General features: G+C 42.0%; 1 protein-coding gene across 1 annotated transcript in view; it reads left to right on the top strand.

The window, feature by feature from the left end:
- Positions 1 to 243: 243 nt before the first annotated feature.
- JAG1 (jagged canonical Notch ligand 1) overlaps positions 244 to 19,663 on the top strand; it is a 54,099-nt gene continuing 34,679 nt past the window's right edge. The window contains exons 1-3 of the mRNA XM_063316237.1: positions 244 to 541; positions 1,305 to 1,610; positions 14,463 to 14,514. Coding sequence (XP_063172307.1) covers positions 464 to 541; positions 1,305 to 1,610; positions 14,463 to 14,514 — 436 coding nt within the window. The 5' untranslated portion in view covers positions 244 to 463. The remainder of the gene's footprint in view (positions 542 to 1,304; positions 1,611 to 14,462; positions 14,515 to 19,663) is intronic.

The following is a 19,663-nucleotide window of genomic DNA, read 5'->3' as shown; positions in this document are numbered from 1 at the left end:
TTTTTTTCCCACCCGCCCCCCTTTCTTGCGCGCGTGTAATTTTTTTTTGTTGCTGTTGTTGTCTTTGGGTGTCGTCTATGTGCGTGTCGCGGGGGGTGGGGAGGGGGGCTCGCCCGGGTTATTGTGTGGCCTTGATCGAGAGGTGGCAAGTGATCTGCAAAGAAAGAGAGGGAGAGGGGGGGGCAGAAAGGGACCAGAATAACCACTGCTAGTTAATATATATATATATATATATATATATATATTAAAAAAGGGGGGGAGAGGGAGGCCAAGGAGAATAAAAGGAGGCTGGGCTGCTTTGCACTGAAGATTGGGGCGCTATTGAAAAGCTCTTGAAAAGTGGTGTTGTCCTCCACCCGTGCGTACTTCGATTCGGGGAGTATATTAGAGCCGGACAGCGGCTGCAAGAGCGGCGGCACCTTGGGAGCGTCTCTGAGCGAAAGGGACTCTGCAGGCAAGAGGCATGCTTTTATCAAAGAGGCCGCCGCTCACGGAGTTTTCCCTAAGTCTTTTCCTTGCGCTGTTATGCTTGCGAGTAAAGGTACGTTGCACATCTCCTTTCGCTGTAGCTTAGAGTTTGCTTTTTAAAAAAAAACTTAAAAACACACCTCAGTTCTCCCTTTTTCTCCAGCGATATAACTAGTTTACTGACTTTAGAACAAGAACGAAAAAGGGGGCAAACGGGAAAAAAGGGGGGTTGGTTAGGAATCCGAAGAACCTCGTGCTTTTTAAACCCCAGGTTTTCTTCAGTTTTCATTTAAAAATGCTTTAATTCAACATAGCTTTACGATTTGAAGCGCCGGAGATAATTTCTAAAGAAACTGCCCCGCCCTCTTCGCAGATTTATGTAATTACAACAAACTTTCCAAAGATTGCCCCATTTCACTTTTCCTACAGGAGTTCTGCTTTTTTTTTTTCTTTTTAAAGAGCTGGTTGCACAGTGACTTACAATTTGTACGGTTGCATTGGCTAGATTAGAACTGTGGGTTTGCACTGTGTACGGGTTGCTATTACTTAAAGAGATGGTTCTTGAATGCTGTTCCTTCCCAAGACCACAGCGTGACATCCCTTTCCAATCTAGACTACTCCGATTCTTGAAATCACCTTTTCTTTTTTGGGGGGGGGAGTGGTGGGAGGAAGAAATACATTTGTGACTTAAATTTCCATAGCTTATCTGGTACTTTAGAGGAAGAATAGAAATCTGTCTTCCCATTTGTGATATGTTAACTGATTGGTTTCTTTTTACAACTTGTGTGTTAAAACTCTGTTCCTCTCCCTTTTCTGGGGAGGGTCTTTCTTAACAGGTGACTCTAACATCAGGCCAGTTCGAGTTTGAGATCATATCCATGCAAAATATAAATGGTGAATTGCAAAATGGAAATTGTTGTGATGGGACCCGAAACCCAATTGATAAAAAATGCACCAGGGATGAATGTGATACCTATTTCAAAATTTGCCTGAAGGAGTATCAGTCCCTCATATCTACTGGGGGCCCTTGCAGCTTTGGATCTGGAGCTACCCCCATCATCGGTGGGAATATCTTTAATTTAAAATACAGTCGGAATAATGAGAGGAACCGGATTGTCCTCCCTTTCAGTTTTGCCTGGCCGGTGAGTGAAGCACTTGAGGCATCTTGCCACATTTGTGTGTTTGTGTGTGCACGCGTGTGAAAGTGCTGGCTGCCTTCAATATTCTTGGTGGAGTTCTTGGCTTCTCTTTCTCTTTTCTGTCCAGCCCAAAGAGCAAGGGTTTGGCAAGCATGTACAAACCTTCCTAGGCTAGAGACCTTCTGCTTGGTCAGATTTACTTTAGTAGAAGTAGGAGCTTCAGGTAGCTTGTACCTCTGTGCATTTGCTGTATTCTCCTTGAAAGTATGTGTGAATCCCCTTGAGAATTAGAAAGGTCATAAGTTCATGTTACTGATTTTATTTTTCTTCCCGATTAGTTCTTGTGCCCAGGAAAAAGGGAGGGGCGATGCCTCTCCTGGTCCCTTGGTGAAATGTAGCTTGCCAGAAAAGGGCATGCTTGGGGAGTCCTCCCTAAAGGGATCTCTGTTCTCCCTGGTACTCCTTGGAGCTGTGAGCTGTTTGCAGTGCCACCTTCTTGGAGAATCATTTTAACATGCTTATAAAGCAGTGGAGAGTCTCTGAGAATCAAAGCCAGAGACCCACTTTGCAGTTGGCCTCTTTGAAGCCCTCTCCTCTTCTCCTGATCTTCCCTTGTAAGCCATCATTGCTGCTGGCAAGGCAAAAACCTCTTTCTCCTGGAATCACCATTCTTTAGTGTTAGCTAGGATATCTTTTCTAAAACACAAGGATTTACATTGGGGAAGATCTGAACCTTAACTTTTGTAGCAGGACCAAGAGAAATGTTGGCTGTAAATAATCCAGTCAGTATACATGTTATACTGTTCTTGATGATGCTACTTTGAAGTTGGGGCTGTTGATTTATTACCCAATGTGTGCTATCTTTGCTCAGGGCCAAAGCTGGACAGCATTTTAAAAAAAACGGCAACTTTGGCCAGATATGTGGGTTCCATCTGACATCCTTGTTGAAGATGCTGAACAGTTGTATGTTGTAAGTGGTTTCAAGGAGTATTTCCTGGTTACTTTGAAATCCTGACTGAGATGAGAATCTGCCTCTTCTTGAAGAGGGTCCCCCCTCCCATTGGTTCTTTGGAAGAGATGCAACTATGAGGTCTCAGACACAAGATTGTATTTTCTTATTGGCTCAGATTACTAAATTGGAGGCCGCAGAGGATTCAGTGGGAGGGATGCCCAAGCCACCGCCTCTTCTCTCTTTCCCATCCTGGTAGTTAGCAGAACTTGCCAAATGCTCTTGTGCTGCCTCCTGTCTGCCTATGTGGTGAATATCCTCGGCTCACTCATCTTTCTCAGCGTTTGCCCCCTCCCAACTTCTTTTCTTTGTTTTTTGGGGGGTGGGAGGCGGGGTTGAAACCAAATCCATGTATTTAGAGAGAAATTATTGCTAAGTGCAAAAGTATTCAGGGCTGTATAAGCCTTGTGCTTGAGTTTTGCTGGAAACGAGAGATAAAGCTATGCCAACCATGCCATCAAGGGGTACAGTTTTTAAGGGTGGTGTTCGAAAATGGCCAGTGGTTGTCAATTTTGTTAAAAATTCAGGCATTTCTCTTTAAATTGAGAGGTCTGTTTGGAATGCCTTGCTATAGAAATCTGTCTCAGGTGTCACGAAACATTCATTCTGCATCATCACTGACCAGTGACTTGCACTTCTGTGAAAGTGAGCAGGGGTTGAAATTGGCTGTTCTAGGAAATTTGGTAGGAACACAGCCCTGTGCATACTTACAGCACAATCACCAGCTGTATATTTGGAAGCAAGTCTCACTGAGTTCAGTGGAGCTTACTTCCAGGTAAGTCACTATAAAAACTGAACCTCCAACCTGGGAATCACAGAAGAAATTTTATTTAAATTTGACTTGTCTGCCTCTCTTTATGTCCCAGCACTGCCATGTGCTTTTCTTTCAAACGCTCTCTCTGAAACACCAACCTGCCTTTTGTGGAAAGCATGTGTATCCTTTGGATTAGACGTAAGTTAATCCTATAGTAAGCTCTTTGTCTCACCAGGTTATTTGGTAGGTGTGTTTCTAAAAGCACCATCTCCTGATCTTCTCCTGCTTTCCCCAGATAAAGCATTTCTCGTCTAAGCATTATGATGGACAGTGTATGTGGCAAATGACACACACAAGTGGATTTAGGGTTGGCAAAGCATTCCTTGCAGAAGGAACCTGATTTAAGTTAAAGCTAGTTTCTACAGCATGGACAGAGGTTGTGTTTTCCTCTAGTGCTCCTGAGGCGTGGTGCTTTTTCTTCCCTTTCATCCATCTAGCTGGGCGTATTTGTTTTCCCTTTACAGCTCTCACTTTTGTTGTTACCTGTCTTCTGCAGGCATGCTTCAGACCTCATGCCACCTCTTGTTCGTTAAGTGTTAGGCATGGCCAAGTCATCTGCAGGCATGTTCTGGGATATCCAGCTACAAAGGCAAACCGTGGCATAACTTGCACAATTCTAAACCTGTTAACAGAGAGCCAGTTTGGTCTAGTGGCTAAGGCTCCAGGCTAGAAACCAGGAGCCTGAGAGTTCTAGTCCCGCCTGAGGCATGAAAGCCAGCTGGGTGACCTTGGGCCAGTCGCGCGCGCTCAGGCCAACCCACCTCACAGGGTTGTTGTTGTGGGGAAAATAGGAGGAGGAAGGAGCATTAGGTATGTTCCCGGCCTTGAGTTATTTGTAAAAATAATAAAGGTGGGATAACAAAATTTAAAAAAGTTGTCCCTAAAACTTGGGTTATATGTCTACTCATAGAACAGTTCTTGTTTTCTTTTTGATGGCATGTGGGTAAACTTCCTAGGCCTGTAACAAACTGGGCAGTTCTTTAGAAGTTGATGGAAGCCAATGCTTCGCTTGGATTTCCCCCTTATTTCAATGGTAGGGCAGGGAGGAGACATGTTAGTATGAATTGCTGTTGCTTTGAGTAATTTTGAGGGAATTCTCTCTAGCTTGTTTTTAACAAAACCTCGCATCTTCTATTTCCTAAACGTGTTTCTCCCTGTGGTCTTTTCAGAAACTACACTTGCTGCAATAATATTGCGTGACACAGCAATATGTCCACCACTTTTTTTTTCTTTCTCCAATAAACCATGCAGAATAGAATCTTTGTTTTCTTTGAGTGAATCAAAAGTTATTTTTGTTTTGTTTAAAATGGGAGGTAGGAAGTGGGTTTGAAATTTGGTTGTTAAAATTTCCCACGGCCTGGATTTTGATGCAAGCCTGGTGAGTAATGATTGTGGGGATGGGGGGCTGTAAATTTCCTTTTAAGAGATTGGAGGTTTGAATTAGTTGCTAGGAAACAGGACAGCAAATCAGCAGGAAGGAAATAAAGGGAGCCATCCAGAACATCACACCTGCAATCATGGCTAAAATTATGCAGGGGAAAAAAAATGGAATTGCCAAAATTTAGAAAGCTTGACCAACACTTCAGCCAAGGAGCATTCTCAGTATTATAAAATCTCACACAGATGCTTAGTGTATACACCAAAGAGACTCTGACCTTATTCTTAGCTCTTACTCCTTAAAATGCACTTATTTAAAGACCTCCACCCAGTGCGTAAATAGACTAATCTCCAATATGTGACCTGCATTGTTCCACTGAAGTAAGCAGCCATTTATTAAATAAGGGGGAGCATTAAATGTTTGCCTCTTGTTATGAAGAGGGTCCCTCCTTTCTGTGTCCCAGGAGTTGTTGGCTTTTCTAGTGTATATTCCTCAGAGCTTGAAATGGTCCCTTTTTATCCCACACGAATTTGCTGATGTGGAAAGTGTATCAGCCTGTTGGATCTGGAATGTGGTGCTAAAGTACTTTGGCTGGTTCACTGAAAATGTTTAAAATAGAAGTTTTAAATTTCTTATGTTTGCATAAACCCTTGGAAGCAGCCAGCTGGTTATTTCAGAGGATTCTTAAAAGTAGTTTGCAGATGCTAAGATTTCTTCTGCAGATTCTAGAATCTGTTATTGAAGAGAACTATCATTTTGCTGAGTTATGCTAGGCTTTTATTTGTAGCCAGTCCTCCTAAAAGCCTTTTGTCTGGCCTATCAAAGGGTCTCTGACCTAAGGAGGAAGGGAAAAAAAGCTATCAGATTATCTCTGAGCTTGTGAATGCTCTCCCATTCAGACTTTGCAAGACCAGTCACTCCACTTAAAGTAACTTTCTGAAAGTGAAATTTGCAGCACCAAGCATAGAATTAAGTAGTGTTGGGCAAACCTACATTCAGTAAAAGGACTGAGTACATCGTGGGAAAGACTGTGGAATGTGGAAATACTTAAGGTATTTTTAATGAGAGGCTACAGTGGAGCAGGTAATTGTTTGCATGGAGTTGGTTACTTTTCAAACACTTCATCCATGTTGGAATTGCAGCTCACTGGGTGAGGTTGGTAACCCAAGGTGTGTAATGTTTTATAATCTGACTGTAATATTTTCACACCCTTTGCCCATTAGTTTAACTTGGAACGTGTGCATTTTTAAAACAGGCACTGATTTGTTTGTTTATTCCCAAATCCTCATGCAGAAAAAAAGAAAAGAAAGGCCCACTGTAGTTGAATAAATTTACAGCTTTTAAGGGGGCCTAATTCTGTAGAAGTTTGTTTAAGACTGTTTCTTGATTTCCCCTTGGGTACATTGTTAACAAATCAATGAAGGTTATGTATTTATGCATACTACCAAGTAAATTCTTTAGGTCACTTCTGATCAGGCTGAGACTCCATCAGCTTTTGCTCTTGGATAAATACATGAGCAACCTCTGCTGTTAGGAAGAAAGTAGCAAATCTTTTAAAAGGTGTGTGATGTTCCATCTTGGGTGTTACGCTTATCATGCTACGGTTAGAAGCGTTAGACTTAGGAGTTAACTGCTTTGTTGTAGTATGTGTTGGAAATGAAGTAGGTGGATTGAGAAGGTGCCAAATGAAAGCTGAAGTAAGATATACTGGAGGAATTGAATCATGCAGTGCAAATGGCCCAACTTGTTGTGAAATGGATAAATGGGCTCAAGTAAATACCCCAACATTCTGCATGGTTTTCTTGTGGAGAACACTACCACCACCACTTTCTCTTCCTCCTCTCTCTCTCTGTTTGAGGCTCGCTCTTTGCAACTCCTGAGTTTTTGCTTGGCTGGCTGCTAGGTATTCTGCCTATTAACCTTGTCACCCTGTCGTAACTGGTGCATTTAATAATCAAAACTATGCTTTAAACAGGTAGCGAGGCTAAATGCTGAGAATAGCCGATAATCTTAATGCTGAGGTTTAGACTAGCCACTGGCAACCTGGCCTGCTTGGGAGAAGATAGTCTTGCAAACAAATAGGGGGTTATCACTTTTCTTATTAAAAAGAAAAGGGGGGGGGAGCGCAGCCCCACCCCATGGCCAGCAGATGAAGTCTTTTTCTCCAGAGAAAAAATCCAGTTAAAAACAAGGTACCACCATTCCTTACTAAATTTATATGATCTCTCTCTCTTCCCCCCCCTCCCCATTTTAAAGCACATCAATTTAGTCCTTGCAATAATTGTAGCCTGACCACCCAGACAGAAGCAGCACCAGTGGCTAATATTAACCAGTGACAATAGCGTGGCCATGCTGACTGCAGAGAGGATTATTGAATATAATGGGGCCAGTCCAAAAATAATGCTAATACAGGGCAAGCAACAGGAAGCAACAGTAGACTCTGCATAGTTTGGCTCCCAGACAAACTGTGGACTAGCTTTACACAATGGCAAGTTCAGCACAACCCTAATAATAGTGATTATTATTCCATCAGCCTTGCCAGAGCTGTGATTGACTTGGTTTATTCCAGGCAGAGCATGCACACTCAAAGGTCCCACTGTGTCTTCCTTCTTGGCATTGGCTGGGAGTGAGAGAGAGGAAGAGAGGTGTCATCTTTTGGGGTGCTTCTCTCAAGGTTGGGAGGAGTCTTTGCTGCTTCTGCAAAGGGGGGGTGGATGGGTGAATACGCAAACCTGACTCTGAATTAAAGGAGCAACCCAGCATGGTCTGCATCCAGTAAGATTTTTTTCCCAAAATATTCCATCAGCTTGCTGGGGCCTAGGGCAGTGTTGCTGGGCAGGCTATCAGCTCCAAGCTTTCTGTATTTGTATTATTTTGTTGATCTTGAACTAAAAACCACACAATGTTCAGAGGTGTGTTCTGTTCTAAAGCAAAGATCGTAGACTGGTTTGCAGTAAAATATAAAATTGAAATTAAAATCAGGTTTAAAAAAAAAAAAAAAAGCAGTTAAGAACAATGGTAATAGTTGTAGGGAAACCAAGTGAGAATTGCTCTCATCTAGCAAATTTACTTTGATTTGAGAGTTATTGGGCATGCTTGCTTGGTTACTTTGGGAACAGAAAGCTGAGCTCGAGAGGTTAAGTGTTGGCCATGTGTGGGCCTTAGCTGCAAAAAATGCCAATTGAATTGGAGTTCCCTCCTTCCCTTGCCAGCCAACTGATCAGGCTGATCAGCTGGCTGGCTTGCTATAAATGGAGTGCTGATTTTCCACTGCTGGTGGAAACACTTTGAATATTTCGACAGCTATTTGGATGAAAGGGAATGTGTTGAGTGGTGGGAAGAGGGAGGTGCCCATATTCTCAGGTGCTTGTGGAAATGGACCTGTGTGGTCCTTGGGGCAATAAAGGTCGCTCACCCCTGATAAAAGCCTTTTATCTTGATGATATTGGCCAAAAGTCTCTCAAGCCATCTAATTCAGTCCTGCAACCAGATTGCTGTTCCCTTCACTCACAAACCACCAGGGCTCTTTAGACAGTGTTTCTTAACCTTGGGGATTTTAAGATGTGTGGAACTCCACACACCTTAAAGTTCCCAAGGCTGAGAAACATTACTTTAAACCCTTGCAAATACTAGAGGAGCATCTTCCACTTTTTTCTTAATAACTCAAATTACCAAGGGGACATTGATGGGGGAGAATGGAAGGCTCCTCCAATTGCTTTGTCTTCCCTAAATGTGGAAAGGACAGTTCAGCAGATACCCAGAGAACAAAAGAAGTCCTACATCTCACAGTGCTCTTGCTTGGTCCCCAGGGAACTATGTGGACCAATCTAGCTTCTTGCATCTGGCCAGATGTAAATGGAACGTGTTGCCAGTTAATCTGGATTTTGCACCTAGCGTAGATGGTTTTTATTTTACTCTACCCCATCAGATAGTGTCTCTTTCAACAGGGACTGGAAGGAAATTAATTTGGAATAATGGCGTCAGTTCCACTCTGGAGCTTTCCTTCACTAAAAAGCCCTGGCAGAGTTAAATTTCTTTTTTGTCCCTTAGATGCTGTCAGGCATGTTAGCATTTCTCCTTTTCTCTTTTGCATCCATAATGAGGGGGACGCAAGAAATGAGGGCCGTACCTTGCTGTTTCTTTCAAGGCTGGGGGAGTTAGGATTAGGGTTAGCATAGCTGACCATGCACACAGTTTGCCCCACCCCGGCGGACATGTGGCTTAAAAGGCCTGAGAACTGCTACCTTAGAACAAGAAAAATAATCCCTTTACACTTTTTTGTTCAAGGGAGTTAAAGGAGTTTCTCTCTAACGCCATGCCATCCTCATCTCTTATCCACTTTTAGTAACTTGGCTGGTACTGTTAGATCCCAACCCTCTACCAATTCCCTTTGGAAGGCAGCAGAAGGAGGTTGAAGAGGACAACTCTAGAGTAAAAGATGTAAACCTCCTCTAAGCATTCGTACCTTGGTTAAGATTGAGAGAAGGCAAAGATTGGCCCATGTTCTCTCAAGGCCTGTGTTTAAGGATTAAAAAAAACACACACATTGCAGAGCCAGGTCTTGACAGCCCAAGTGATGTGATTTATTGCATAAAATGTTTTCATCCCATTTTTCTACTTAAAAGGCACTCCAAGCGGGAGGAGGCAAAAATCTTGTCATGAGCTAGAATATCAAGATTGGCCTCGCGTTTCTGCTGCATTAGAAAAGCAGCAGAGACCAGACTTGAACCTGGGACCTTCCAATAAAATCTGTATTACAAAGTACAGTGAGGCGTTCCGGCTCTTTTGGGGGAAAGCAAAACAAGGGTGAGGTGCGTGGGAATGAGAACCACTGTGGGCAAGAGTCATACTCAAGTCCCTGCTTTTCCCAGGCTTGTGGAATGCAGCCGGGGCCACAGAGACACGTACCAAATTTAGAAAAGGGGGGGGGAATGTAATTTCTCTAAGATGAGTTGGCTCAAGAGGAGGCTTCGTTTCACATTAGAAAAGGCGGTAGGGAGGAGAAAGCATTGGAGATGTTTCTTGTGAAACACTGCTTTGCTCAGGCATTCTTGTGCCTTTGAATTATTTCTGATTATATCATGACTATAACTCCCCCCCCCCCAAAGTGGAACAAAACAATTCTCTTTGGGGAAAGGGAAAATAAATAGCACCTGTTTCAGAAGGTTTTTCTGAATTGGCATCTTTAAAAAAAAAATCCCTCCCCTTTTATCCATTGATGTAAGCTGTTCTCACCCCGGGGAATCTGATTGTATTCTTAAGGTTATATACTTGGGTTAGGAGTGTGTAGTTAACTAAGGAGGGAAGAGGTAGGGGTCAGTTTTATGGCCGTGGGAACCTAACAAGTATGCATTTTCATTGGATGCTGGCACATAAAAGGCCTGCCCCAGTTTAAACACACATCAAAACTGGTGTCACTCAAACTGTCATATGCTGCAGAAGCCCAGGAAGATTTGTAAATCAGAAGTAGGTGATTGGTATGTTCTAGAAGTTTTGGGTTACAACTTCTGAGTATTGCATGTTCACTCTGATCCAGAGTCACAGCCCAGCGCAGCTGGAGGCTGAGATCCTCACCCTAAGCAGTGTCCGTACTGGTGAATATTGGATAGGAAACTGCTAGGAAATCTCCAGGCTGTAGACTTGACTGAGAATTTTTTTTAAAAAAATGGAAGAAGGCAGTGGCAAATCATTTTTTTAATATGGGCAAGAAAATGTTCATATTGTCACCAGGACCCGGAGCCTCTCTGCAGCAACATTGTTTGCTCTCAAGACCTGAGAGCAGTCTTTCTAAGGCAATGACCAGGGTTGCAAGTCTCCTCTGTTAGTACGTCCCTACTAGAGATAGCCCAGGACAGCACTCTTGATTGCTGAAAGAGTATCTGTCTGGAAAGGCTGCATTGGGGTGGCTGACAAACTGTGTAGAGGGGGCAAAAGGTTGTTTGCACAGGAAGGACAGAGTCTCTTCAGCAAAGAGAACCAAGAAAGGACTTGATACCTGGCCTTTACAGATATGAGCTTTACTTCCTTTATTGGCAGCATAAATGTGATCAATGATAAGCCTGCTTCTGTCTTGGATGCAGAGGTGGGTGTGCTTGATTGCATGCTCTCCCAATACATTCTACATCACAAGGAAAGCAATGAGTAGTAGAGAAGGAATCTTTCCCTTGCCTTCTCCCTGGCATTTATAGGATGGCATCTGGTGGGGCAATTTAATCATCACATCTCCCTCCACCGGTAGCCTGAAATGGTCATGTCCAGGCATGGTGTGACTCCTCTATGAGAACTAGCCTCTTAAAAAGTAGTATGGGCCCCTTCCTTCCTTCCTTCCTGAAGGTTCATGCTGTATATCTTGGGGGCTTGCTTTTGTTTTTGATTCTGGATAAACCACACATGGGTTTCTCACCATTTCCAAGCCTAAACTTCAGGCCTACGTGGTTTTGTTTTCCTGTAATGGCATGTAGGCCTCTTTGTCTTTGGCTGGTCAAGTTTAGAGTTGCGCTAGTGAACTGGGTGTGACTTTTTCTCATAGCTCACTGCTTACTTGTTGCCTAGTGCCTTAACTTGATGGAATAAGGTTCAAGATGTGGAATTCCTTGTGTCTGACTGGTGTATTTATTCAAAGATGTCCAAAGGTCAGACATGGCATGGGAAAAATTAAGCCTCTGTGCTGTATGCCTGCATTCCTTGGCTATCTTAATTGTTGATCTATAGAGTGGGGATTGATGCACACCTCTTAACTCTCTAATGTCTTGGTGGTGCGTGGCTTTTAAAGAGAAATCTCTAGTTGGGTGCTACTGGAGGTTTCCCTGGTCCTGACAACTAAAATGTATCAGACCAAGCAGACATGGGGGTCAGGCATCTATGTTAATTGTAAAAGGTTTGTCCCAAAATGAGGACTTTCGCTAGGCTGGGTGAATTATTTTTCCATGCTTTTGCCAAGTATGTGCAAGCTCAAGTTGCCGCTCAGAACTCTTCCATTTGGGCTGCCATTAAAGATCTTTTGCCCGATATGGTTGCAAAGGGCCGCTATCACTCTCAGATCAAACAAAAATCAAGGGATCAAACAATACCAAGGAAGTGGCTGTCTTGAATCGAACACACAAACAAACAAGACTTGCTAGAGCAGCACTGAAATGTGGTGGTGGTTAGTGTAGCAAGTGGCCCTTGTAGCAGAGAATCTCCTTGCTTTCCCTGGGGTGAGACATGCTGGTAAACAGTGCTAAAAGAGAGCAGGAACTGTGAGGAGGGTATCTTCTGAAATGATTGTGCAAGCCAGCACTGAAAACATCCTCTTAACTAGAGGTAGCATGAGTGGCCATAATTGGCCCTTTGTTTTTTTGTGTGGTATGTTTCCAACTTGCTCTAACATGTTGTGCCTCTGTGCACGGATACAGCCTGAATGTTGCTGCAATTAATCCAAGGAAGAAGGGTGCCTTGACAGGTAGAACTGCTTAATTTAATGTTTAAGTTTAATGCATATTTACATTCTGAGGCTGGCATCTTGAGTTTCCAATGTGTTGGGATGAGGGAGGCGGAGAAGGAATGGTATGAACAAGGTACTTCAGTCTTTTTTTTTTTTTAAGATTGTTCATGTTTAGTTGTGACTCAGGAAAAAGGCCTGTAATGGGGTGATAATGAAATACGAGTGCTGTTAAAGAAAAAAAAAGGAATTCGCCATTCATTGCAAGATGGGGCACAAGTCTCTGCTTGCCCAACTTTGCTTGCTTTTTGAAGCTTTTTCCCACAGTTATCAGTGAACGAAATGGAATCCTTGTCTGCTTTCAATATGAAGCATATTTAGGCTGCAGTCCAAGACTGTACCTTTAAAAAGAGAAAAGAAAAACTGAACTCTTTCTCTTGTTCAGAGATGGAACGCAAAGTCAAGAGCAATTCGTTTGCGTTTTGTTTAGAAAAAGTCAGCTTTGTGTATACAACAGTGGTTGTTTTATATCAGAGAAGCTATTTGTTGCAGGTAGTTTTTAATTCATTCCCGCCATTCTTGTAAGTGGATTGCTAGCAAATGCAGGGTGTCATTAGGCATAAGGCAAATCTAAGCCTTAGGAGTTACAATGTTCTCTTTGGTTGCCCAAGAATAATTTGACTTCACATTTCTCAAAATTATGGTGATTTAATAGTTGCACCTGGTCTTTCTAATATTTGGCAGACTCTTAATCTGTTGGCATGCAGAGTTATGTGAGAAATTAGCCTTTTTTTTTGTCTGTGTGTGAAGACCAAGTTTGTATTACTTGTTGTAAGTGCAAAAACTTTAAATAGCCACTATAATGATTCCAATGCTTTTGATTGAAAAGTTTGTGATGGCCAATAAGGGTAGAAAAATCTAAAATCCATCCAGAACTTTTCAACATGGAGATAATACCCACAGAAATGTTCTGGAGAATTTGAAAGTTTGTTCAGTCTTCCATGTCATTTGGATTGGTTCTCATTTAAATGTGTTAGCTATCTCTGGGGTTTGGATGTCATTTTTAATAAAGACATCCTACTGCTTGGAATAATGCCTGGCCACCAAGTATGCCAGTTAATTTTACTGTGTTAATCTGGGATGTCTTGGCATTTTACAGTTTGGCAAGGGTAATGAGCAATGTTCAGTGTTCACAGGATGCACTTCTTCCACCCTTCATTTCATAGGTTATACCACTTAAGATGTTCATCTTAGGCAATGTAACCTTAATAGGCATCTTCCCTGATTTACTCTCTTAACTACAGCTGATGGGGAGTCAAAGTTCAAAACCTGGGGAAGCACCAGGTAACATCCCTCTGCTCTGTGAGGTTTTTAAATTTCTGTTTCAATTCAAGGTTAAAGAGAAGGTGGCTTAGCTAGAACAGCTGGCATCCTTCCAGCCCAGATCTGTTTGTCTTGTATACTGTACAGCAATGACTCCTGGCATTTAGATCTCACTGGGCAGCTTAATGAGTTTATAAGCATGCAGTAGCCACTAGTTCTCCCATTTCTATCATCTTCCTCCAGGTAGGTTTAGAAGAGGAGGGAAGGCACCCCTCCCCCGCCCCACTTTCTTTCAAGGCTGCTTTATACATTTCTCCCTCACTCCCCCCCTCCTCCCTTTCCAAATTCATCTGCTCTTTCCTTTCTTTCGTTACCTGATCCGTGTGGGAGCAGCGATGGCTTTGCCTAGGCAAAGTGTTCAAAGGGGTGCTGAAAAGCTGAATCTCTAGAGATTATGGCTCTGAACCTTGACAGTGCAATTCTAGCAACCCTGCCTGGCTTTCTGAATGGGAAACATTGATATTTGTAAAACATTTTAGGCAAGCTTAAAACAATCGCCCTCTCTCAGGGCTGCTTTCTTCCATGCAGCATGTTTTACATAACATAACATAACAAGAATCCTGGCTGGGTAAGGGACAGTAACTTCCTCCCTGAGTATGTAAGATGCATCAGGGATGACAAAGAAGAGACTTTTCACCTTCAGTTGCTTGAATCAGGAAGGATAAGGCAGCTTAAGCAGCTGCAAGAGGATCACCTTTGTTTCAGCTATAATCTGTTAACTATGCTTACAGGCAGGGCACAATTTAAAGGAAGAAACCCAACAGTTTTCAGAAGGTGCTTTATGAAACTTAGGACAATAGTAGAATAAGTGTGTCTTACAAAAATGACCAATCTCTATTACTATCTTGCAGAGATCCTACACGTTACTGGTTGAAGCCTGGGATTACAACAATGACAGTGCTAGTAAGTACGCATTTCCCTTTTTGTTTCCTTTTCTGGAATTACTTGAGAGTAAACAGTTATGATGGCATTACAAAAGATGCAGCCCTTCACTGTGTTGTGGCAGAGTTGCCATGTATTTCTTAATCAGAATGGTGTGTACATATGGAAAAGGGAAGGCTGATGGGCATACATCAGTCTTCTCCCACTGGGAGCCTTCTAGGTGTATTGGGAGTATAACTCCCAGAATTCCTAACTGGCCTGCTGTGGTCACAGTGCATCTGATGGGTACCAGCTTAGAGAGGACAGGGTGGAATATCTCCAGTCTTGGGCAGAATCTTGGGTGAGGTCAGTATTCAAGGATACCTATATGATTAGATTGACCAGTTAAAGGATGACAAATCCTTAAATTATTCTGAAATTTACATTTCTGATAGACGTATTGCTGCAACAATGGAAGGATTTTTTCCTTCCCACGGTGGTCCTCATTCCTGAATGAGAAGGAACCTGCTGTATTAGAGGATTTATCTGCCAGGAAAGGCACATCTGGACTTCTAGTCTATTGTTGCATGGCTCGTAATGAGCGTTAGTAAGGAAAATGAGACAGAAAATTCTCCAGGGTATTTCATTTTAGGCAAGCTGAAAAGGTTTTACAGTAAGTATAGAAAGTTCTTGTGACATCTGCAGGGATTGGTTGGCCCAGTTTGCCCCACATGGCACTGAAGATCCTTGCTAGGACAACTGTGGATGGTAGCACTGGGCTGTGACATCACCATTTGCTAGCCAGCCTGCCTGAACAGGGGGCTGTACTGTAACTGAAGCTGAGCGGAGAGGGAGAGCTGGAACTTGGAACCTCAATGATAGTCTTAATAAAACCTTGGAGAAAACAGAGGAGAGAGAGAAAATGAAGTCAGAAGAGGGAAGCAGGGCCAGAGAACAGGATATGTACATTAAATATCTAGGAAGTAAAAAGAGCAGACAGGGAGGACAATTAGCAATTCAGACACCCTGCCCCCTGAGAAATCATTATTTCCCCTAAATGGCCTGTTTTCCTGAGAGTGGGATTCTTGATACAGTCAGGGTCTTGCCAAGGAAGGAGGAAAACTGGGTGTCTTCTACCAGCCTTGCCTTGAATGTAACTTACAACTTGGTCTGGAATGTAAATGCTATTCTAGCTGTCCTAGTTCCTGCCATGACCGAACCTTACAGATGTGCCATCTGAGAGTATCTGTCTTCCCTAGGGATTAAGCTACTAGCAGGGAGTAGCCTTAATCCTAGGTCCTTTATTGGGACCTAAGTGGCAGAAATAGAAGCCAAGAGATAGTGAGATAGGAATGTCAGGCTTTCTCCAGCAAAGTAAATAGGAACCTGGACAAAGACAAACCCTTTGATCTCAGGTGGGAGATCTGAGAAAGAAGGTGAGGGAGAGAAGGAACATATCTGAAACTCCCCTGAGCAGGGCATAAAAGACTGTCTGCCCTGAAGAATTAAACATAACTAACAATGAAGATCAAGCATGTTGTGAAAGCCTACCCAGTTGTCTGTCCCTTCTCCTTGGAAGCAGACAGTGGACAAAGCCCAGGAAACTCAGGCGTATCCTTTGACCACTGAAGCCAAAAGAATCCCCTAGCACTATCTTAGCTTAACATAAGCAACTGGAGCATTGGTCCAGTCATTCCAGCATATGGGATTGTGAATGCTGATCATTAGCCACTATTCCATTTCTCAGTGGAATTCAAACCATACAGGAATGAAGTTGGCAAAACCTCCAGAAGATCCCAGCTTATAAGCACATCTGAATTCACGAGTGAGGTAGCATTGACACTATATGTGTCCTCCTAGTTTTCTTTTAGGGAAATGCTCCTGCACAATCCTCATTAATTTTCCTTGGTAAACTCTCAAGTGCTGTTTCACCTATAAGAGTCTGTTGTCATCACAGTACTTTCCTCTCTGCACGTTGCTTCTGTATGATTTTTATGGCATGTGCTTAGCACTTTATGAATATGTTTTCTTTTGGTCCGCAGCATGATGCTATGTCATGAAACAGGTGAAGCCCTGTGTATGGAGTAGTGAAGCCCTATGTATGGTAGCATATATGTCACCTAAATAGGGGACAGATATGTTATACAGATAGAATGAGTAACATCTGCCACCATTCTGGCTTTCCAGAGATGGCAAATCCAGTTCAAGGAAGAGGGGACGTTTTGGAGGTCCTTCCTTCACATTTGAAGCAACATGGTATTCTGAAGCTAACATTGCTACATCTTGGTTTGGAGACAGAAGCAAATGACTCCCTAAGTCTTACTGATTTGAGCACATGTCCACCACCACCAGCACACACTTTTAAGTCACTTGTGTGCCTCCTCTCACTGCTAGAACTGAGTTGGGCTGTAGTTCTTCTTGGGATCCCCTTTTCCAAGATAATATTCAGCTTTTTCAGACTGCTGCTTATAGCCAGCTCCATTGCTAAACATAGATTACATCAGAGTGATGCAGCCAGAGTACATACACTTCCATTTCACCAAACGGTTTTTCTAATGGATATGAAATTTTTAGGGTACTTCTCTTCAACCTTGAGAGAAAACTGAGCTCAGAAATTGTTATTAGCCCCTTATAATTGTAGTTAGTGGGTGATAATGCCTTCTCTAGGAACATCAAGTAATGTCTGAGTGAAATGTTTCCCATTAACTACTACAACTGTGTTTGCTTCCTTTTTTGAAATTTACATAACTCTGCATAGAAACTACCATATATGAATTGGTAAGTATAAAAATAAACTCCCATTTAGAGGGAGGAGGAGAACAGTTTAACAATGAGTTCACTGTGCAGGGCTGTACTTCTCATTTCTCTCTATGCAGCCTTGATCTTCCTCTCCCAAAATCGTTGTGAAAACTCTCCTCCAGAGAGAACTTGCTTGCTAACACTTACTCAAGATATACCTTACTATGGTGAAGGTTATCATAATTAGTTTGATGTTCTCTTCTGTATTGCAAGAAGATGACCAAGAACACTTTCATTACAGAAGCAAGTGCATTTGTGGACACTGAAATTAGAAAATACAAAATTGGCCTCAGCATAAACAACGTATGAAAGAGAAGTAACTCTTATACAGGTGTTGCCACATTGGCTCTATTGGAGAAAGTCTGCATTTGAAAGAAGCTCTTGTTTGCTGGAAGAGCCCAATTCTATTCATTCTGCATCTTGTACTATCTCTGCTTTGAATAGATCTCATCTTTATTTCATGAAACAGAGTGTCTGAAGCTTCACAATGAATCCTTTATTTGTTTGAACATTCTGAAAGCAAAGTTCTTCACCAACGGAAAAAAAAAGTTACTTAAAATACTTTTTCTGAAAAGCGTGTTTGACCAAGTTCAGATGGAGCTTTGCACTTATTCATGAGTAAACTTGCAGTACATCTGGTATTGCATAATTGATCACATTAGTGACCATGCAGTGAGAACTTCCTTTCGATATTATATCGTTTATCTGCTATTGCAAAATTTTCTTAGGTCTCATAGAACTTTATGACAGATTAGAATACAATAATGGCATTGGTTCATAATTTACATGTGTTTTAAAAGACTATGATTGATTAATTTATGTAACAACCATTTTAAATTGCTTTTGGAGAAACAAAATTTAGACTGGGTAACAATAAATTCGTCTTTGCTAATTGAAGAACTAAACATTACGTTGAAAACTCTAGAATGCTGTTCCATAAAGCTAAAGTCCAGAAACCATATTAATATTAGATTAAAGAGTGGACTTTCCCAATTATGTTTCAGCTCTGAGCACTTCTATCTAGCAGAGCCAGTAATTGGGATTAGTTACTGGAAGAAGTAGTCTAACATCTGGAAGATAGCTGTCTAGTCTTGCATCTTGTTTCTAATAGTGTCCCGTCAAAGCTTTCTGAAAAGATCACAAGTAGGCATTAATTCAGCAACAAATATTCAAGTCCAAGCAAATCTTGAATTTGTGTAAATTCCAGGATCTCAAAAGAACAAATGGGAATCTTTCTCTGTGTTCCTCAGTGTGCTTTCCAGACATGGCACATGAAGAGCCTATTGTTCTTGAATAAGATTAGATGCTGGTATGGAGTAGCTATGATACACAAGTAGATACTTTATTGCTCCTTTCTCTGAAGACAGATATGTGATAGTTTAAAGTCCTTTTTTCAGATGTTCTCTAGACCTTCAGATAGGAGCTGTCAAATGTACTAAAAGGATAGGCAGTCTGATGCCTGCCAGAAAATCAGCTCCAATGTCTATAATGGGATTTGGACTACAAATCCCATTGGTCATGGTGGATAGGAATTCTGGGAGTTGCAATCCATCACAAATTGAAGGTGCTAGGTTGTAAAAGACGGGGTCTGAAGATAGCTAGCAAAGGTCATTGGATGATGCTGTATTAGTTCTTTCAAAGCACTCTAACCTATAGCATTGAGCATTCCTTCCTTGGAGCATATCATGAAGATCTTTTAAAGGACACATCAGCAACACAATGAGAGTTGTCAGGAGTTCTTCGGAAATGAGGCTGAGGTGATACATATGAAAATTACGGGTTTCTAGAATCTTTTGCATGAAGAGTCTAGGTTTTTGGAATGAGAAAGTCAACTAACATTAGATAGTGTCCGTATATTTCCTAACAACTTAAGCAGCCCTTAGGAAGATTTTGAAGATGGATGTACTGTCTGGTTCTACCTATCCTGATCTTTATAGTCTTTAAATCCAAGTGGATGCAAATCTATGTATCTGAAACTGTTGAGGTCACCTAGGGACATTGATTTTGTTTTTTAAAAAATGTATTCCACTTTCTGGATACCGTTAGATGCCTAAAGTTGGTCTTGAGAATTGTTTTAAATGTTGAAGATGTGATATGGTAATGCTGATGGATAAATAATGACCTTATGAGCCTCTGAATAGGTATAGCTCCCTTCTTTCCAACTTGAGAGGATATAGCCTCCTTGCTTACCTTAACAAAGAGAAAAAGATCTACACAGCACAGGTTGAGCCCCCCTCTTTCCCCTAGTAAAGATTGATTGCCAAAGGTATCCTGGGTAGCAGTACAGAATACCTGCTTGGAAAATGCTAGAGTGACCCTGGATTTTGATATTGGACACTGTAAGGATCTTAATAGCCAGGCAGCCCACTATAACAGACCAGATTGTAGTAGG

Source organism: Candoia aspera, chromosome 1 (genome assembly GCF_035149785.1).
Source record: "Candoia aspera isolate rCanAsp1 chromosome 1, rCanAsp1.hap2, whole genome shotgun sequence".
NCBI lineage: Eukaryota > Metazoa > Chordata > Lepidosauria > Squamata > Boidae > Candoia > Candoia aspera.
Note: the sequence above shows the minus strand (reverse complement) of the source record. Positions and strands in the feature narration are given on the sequence as shown.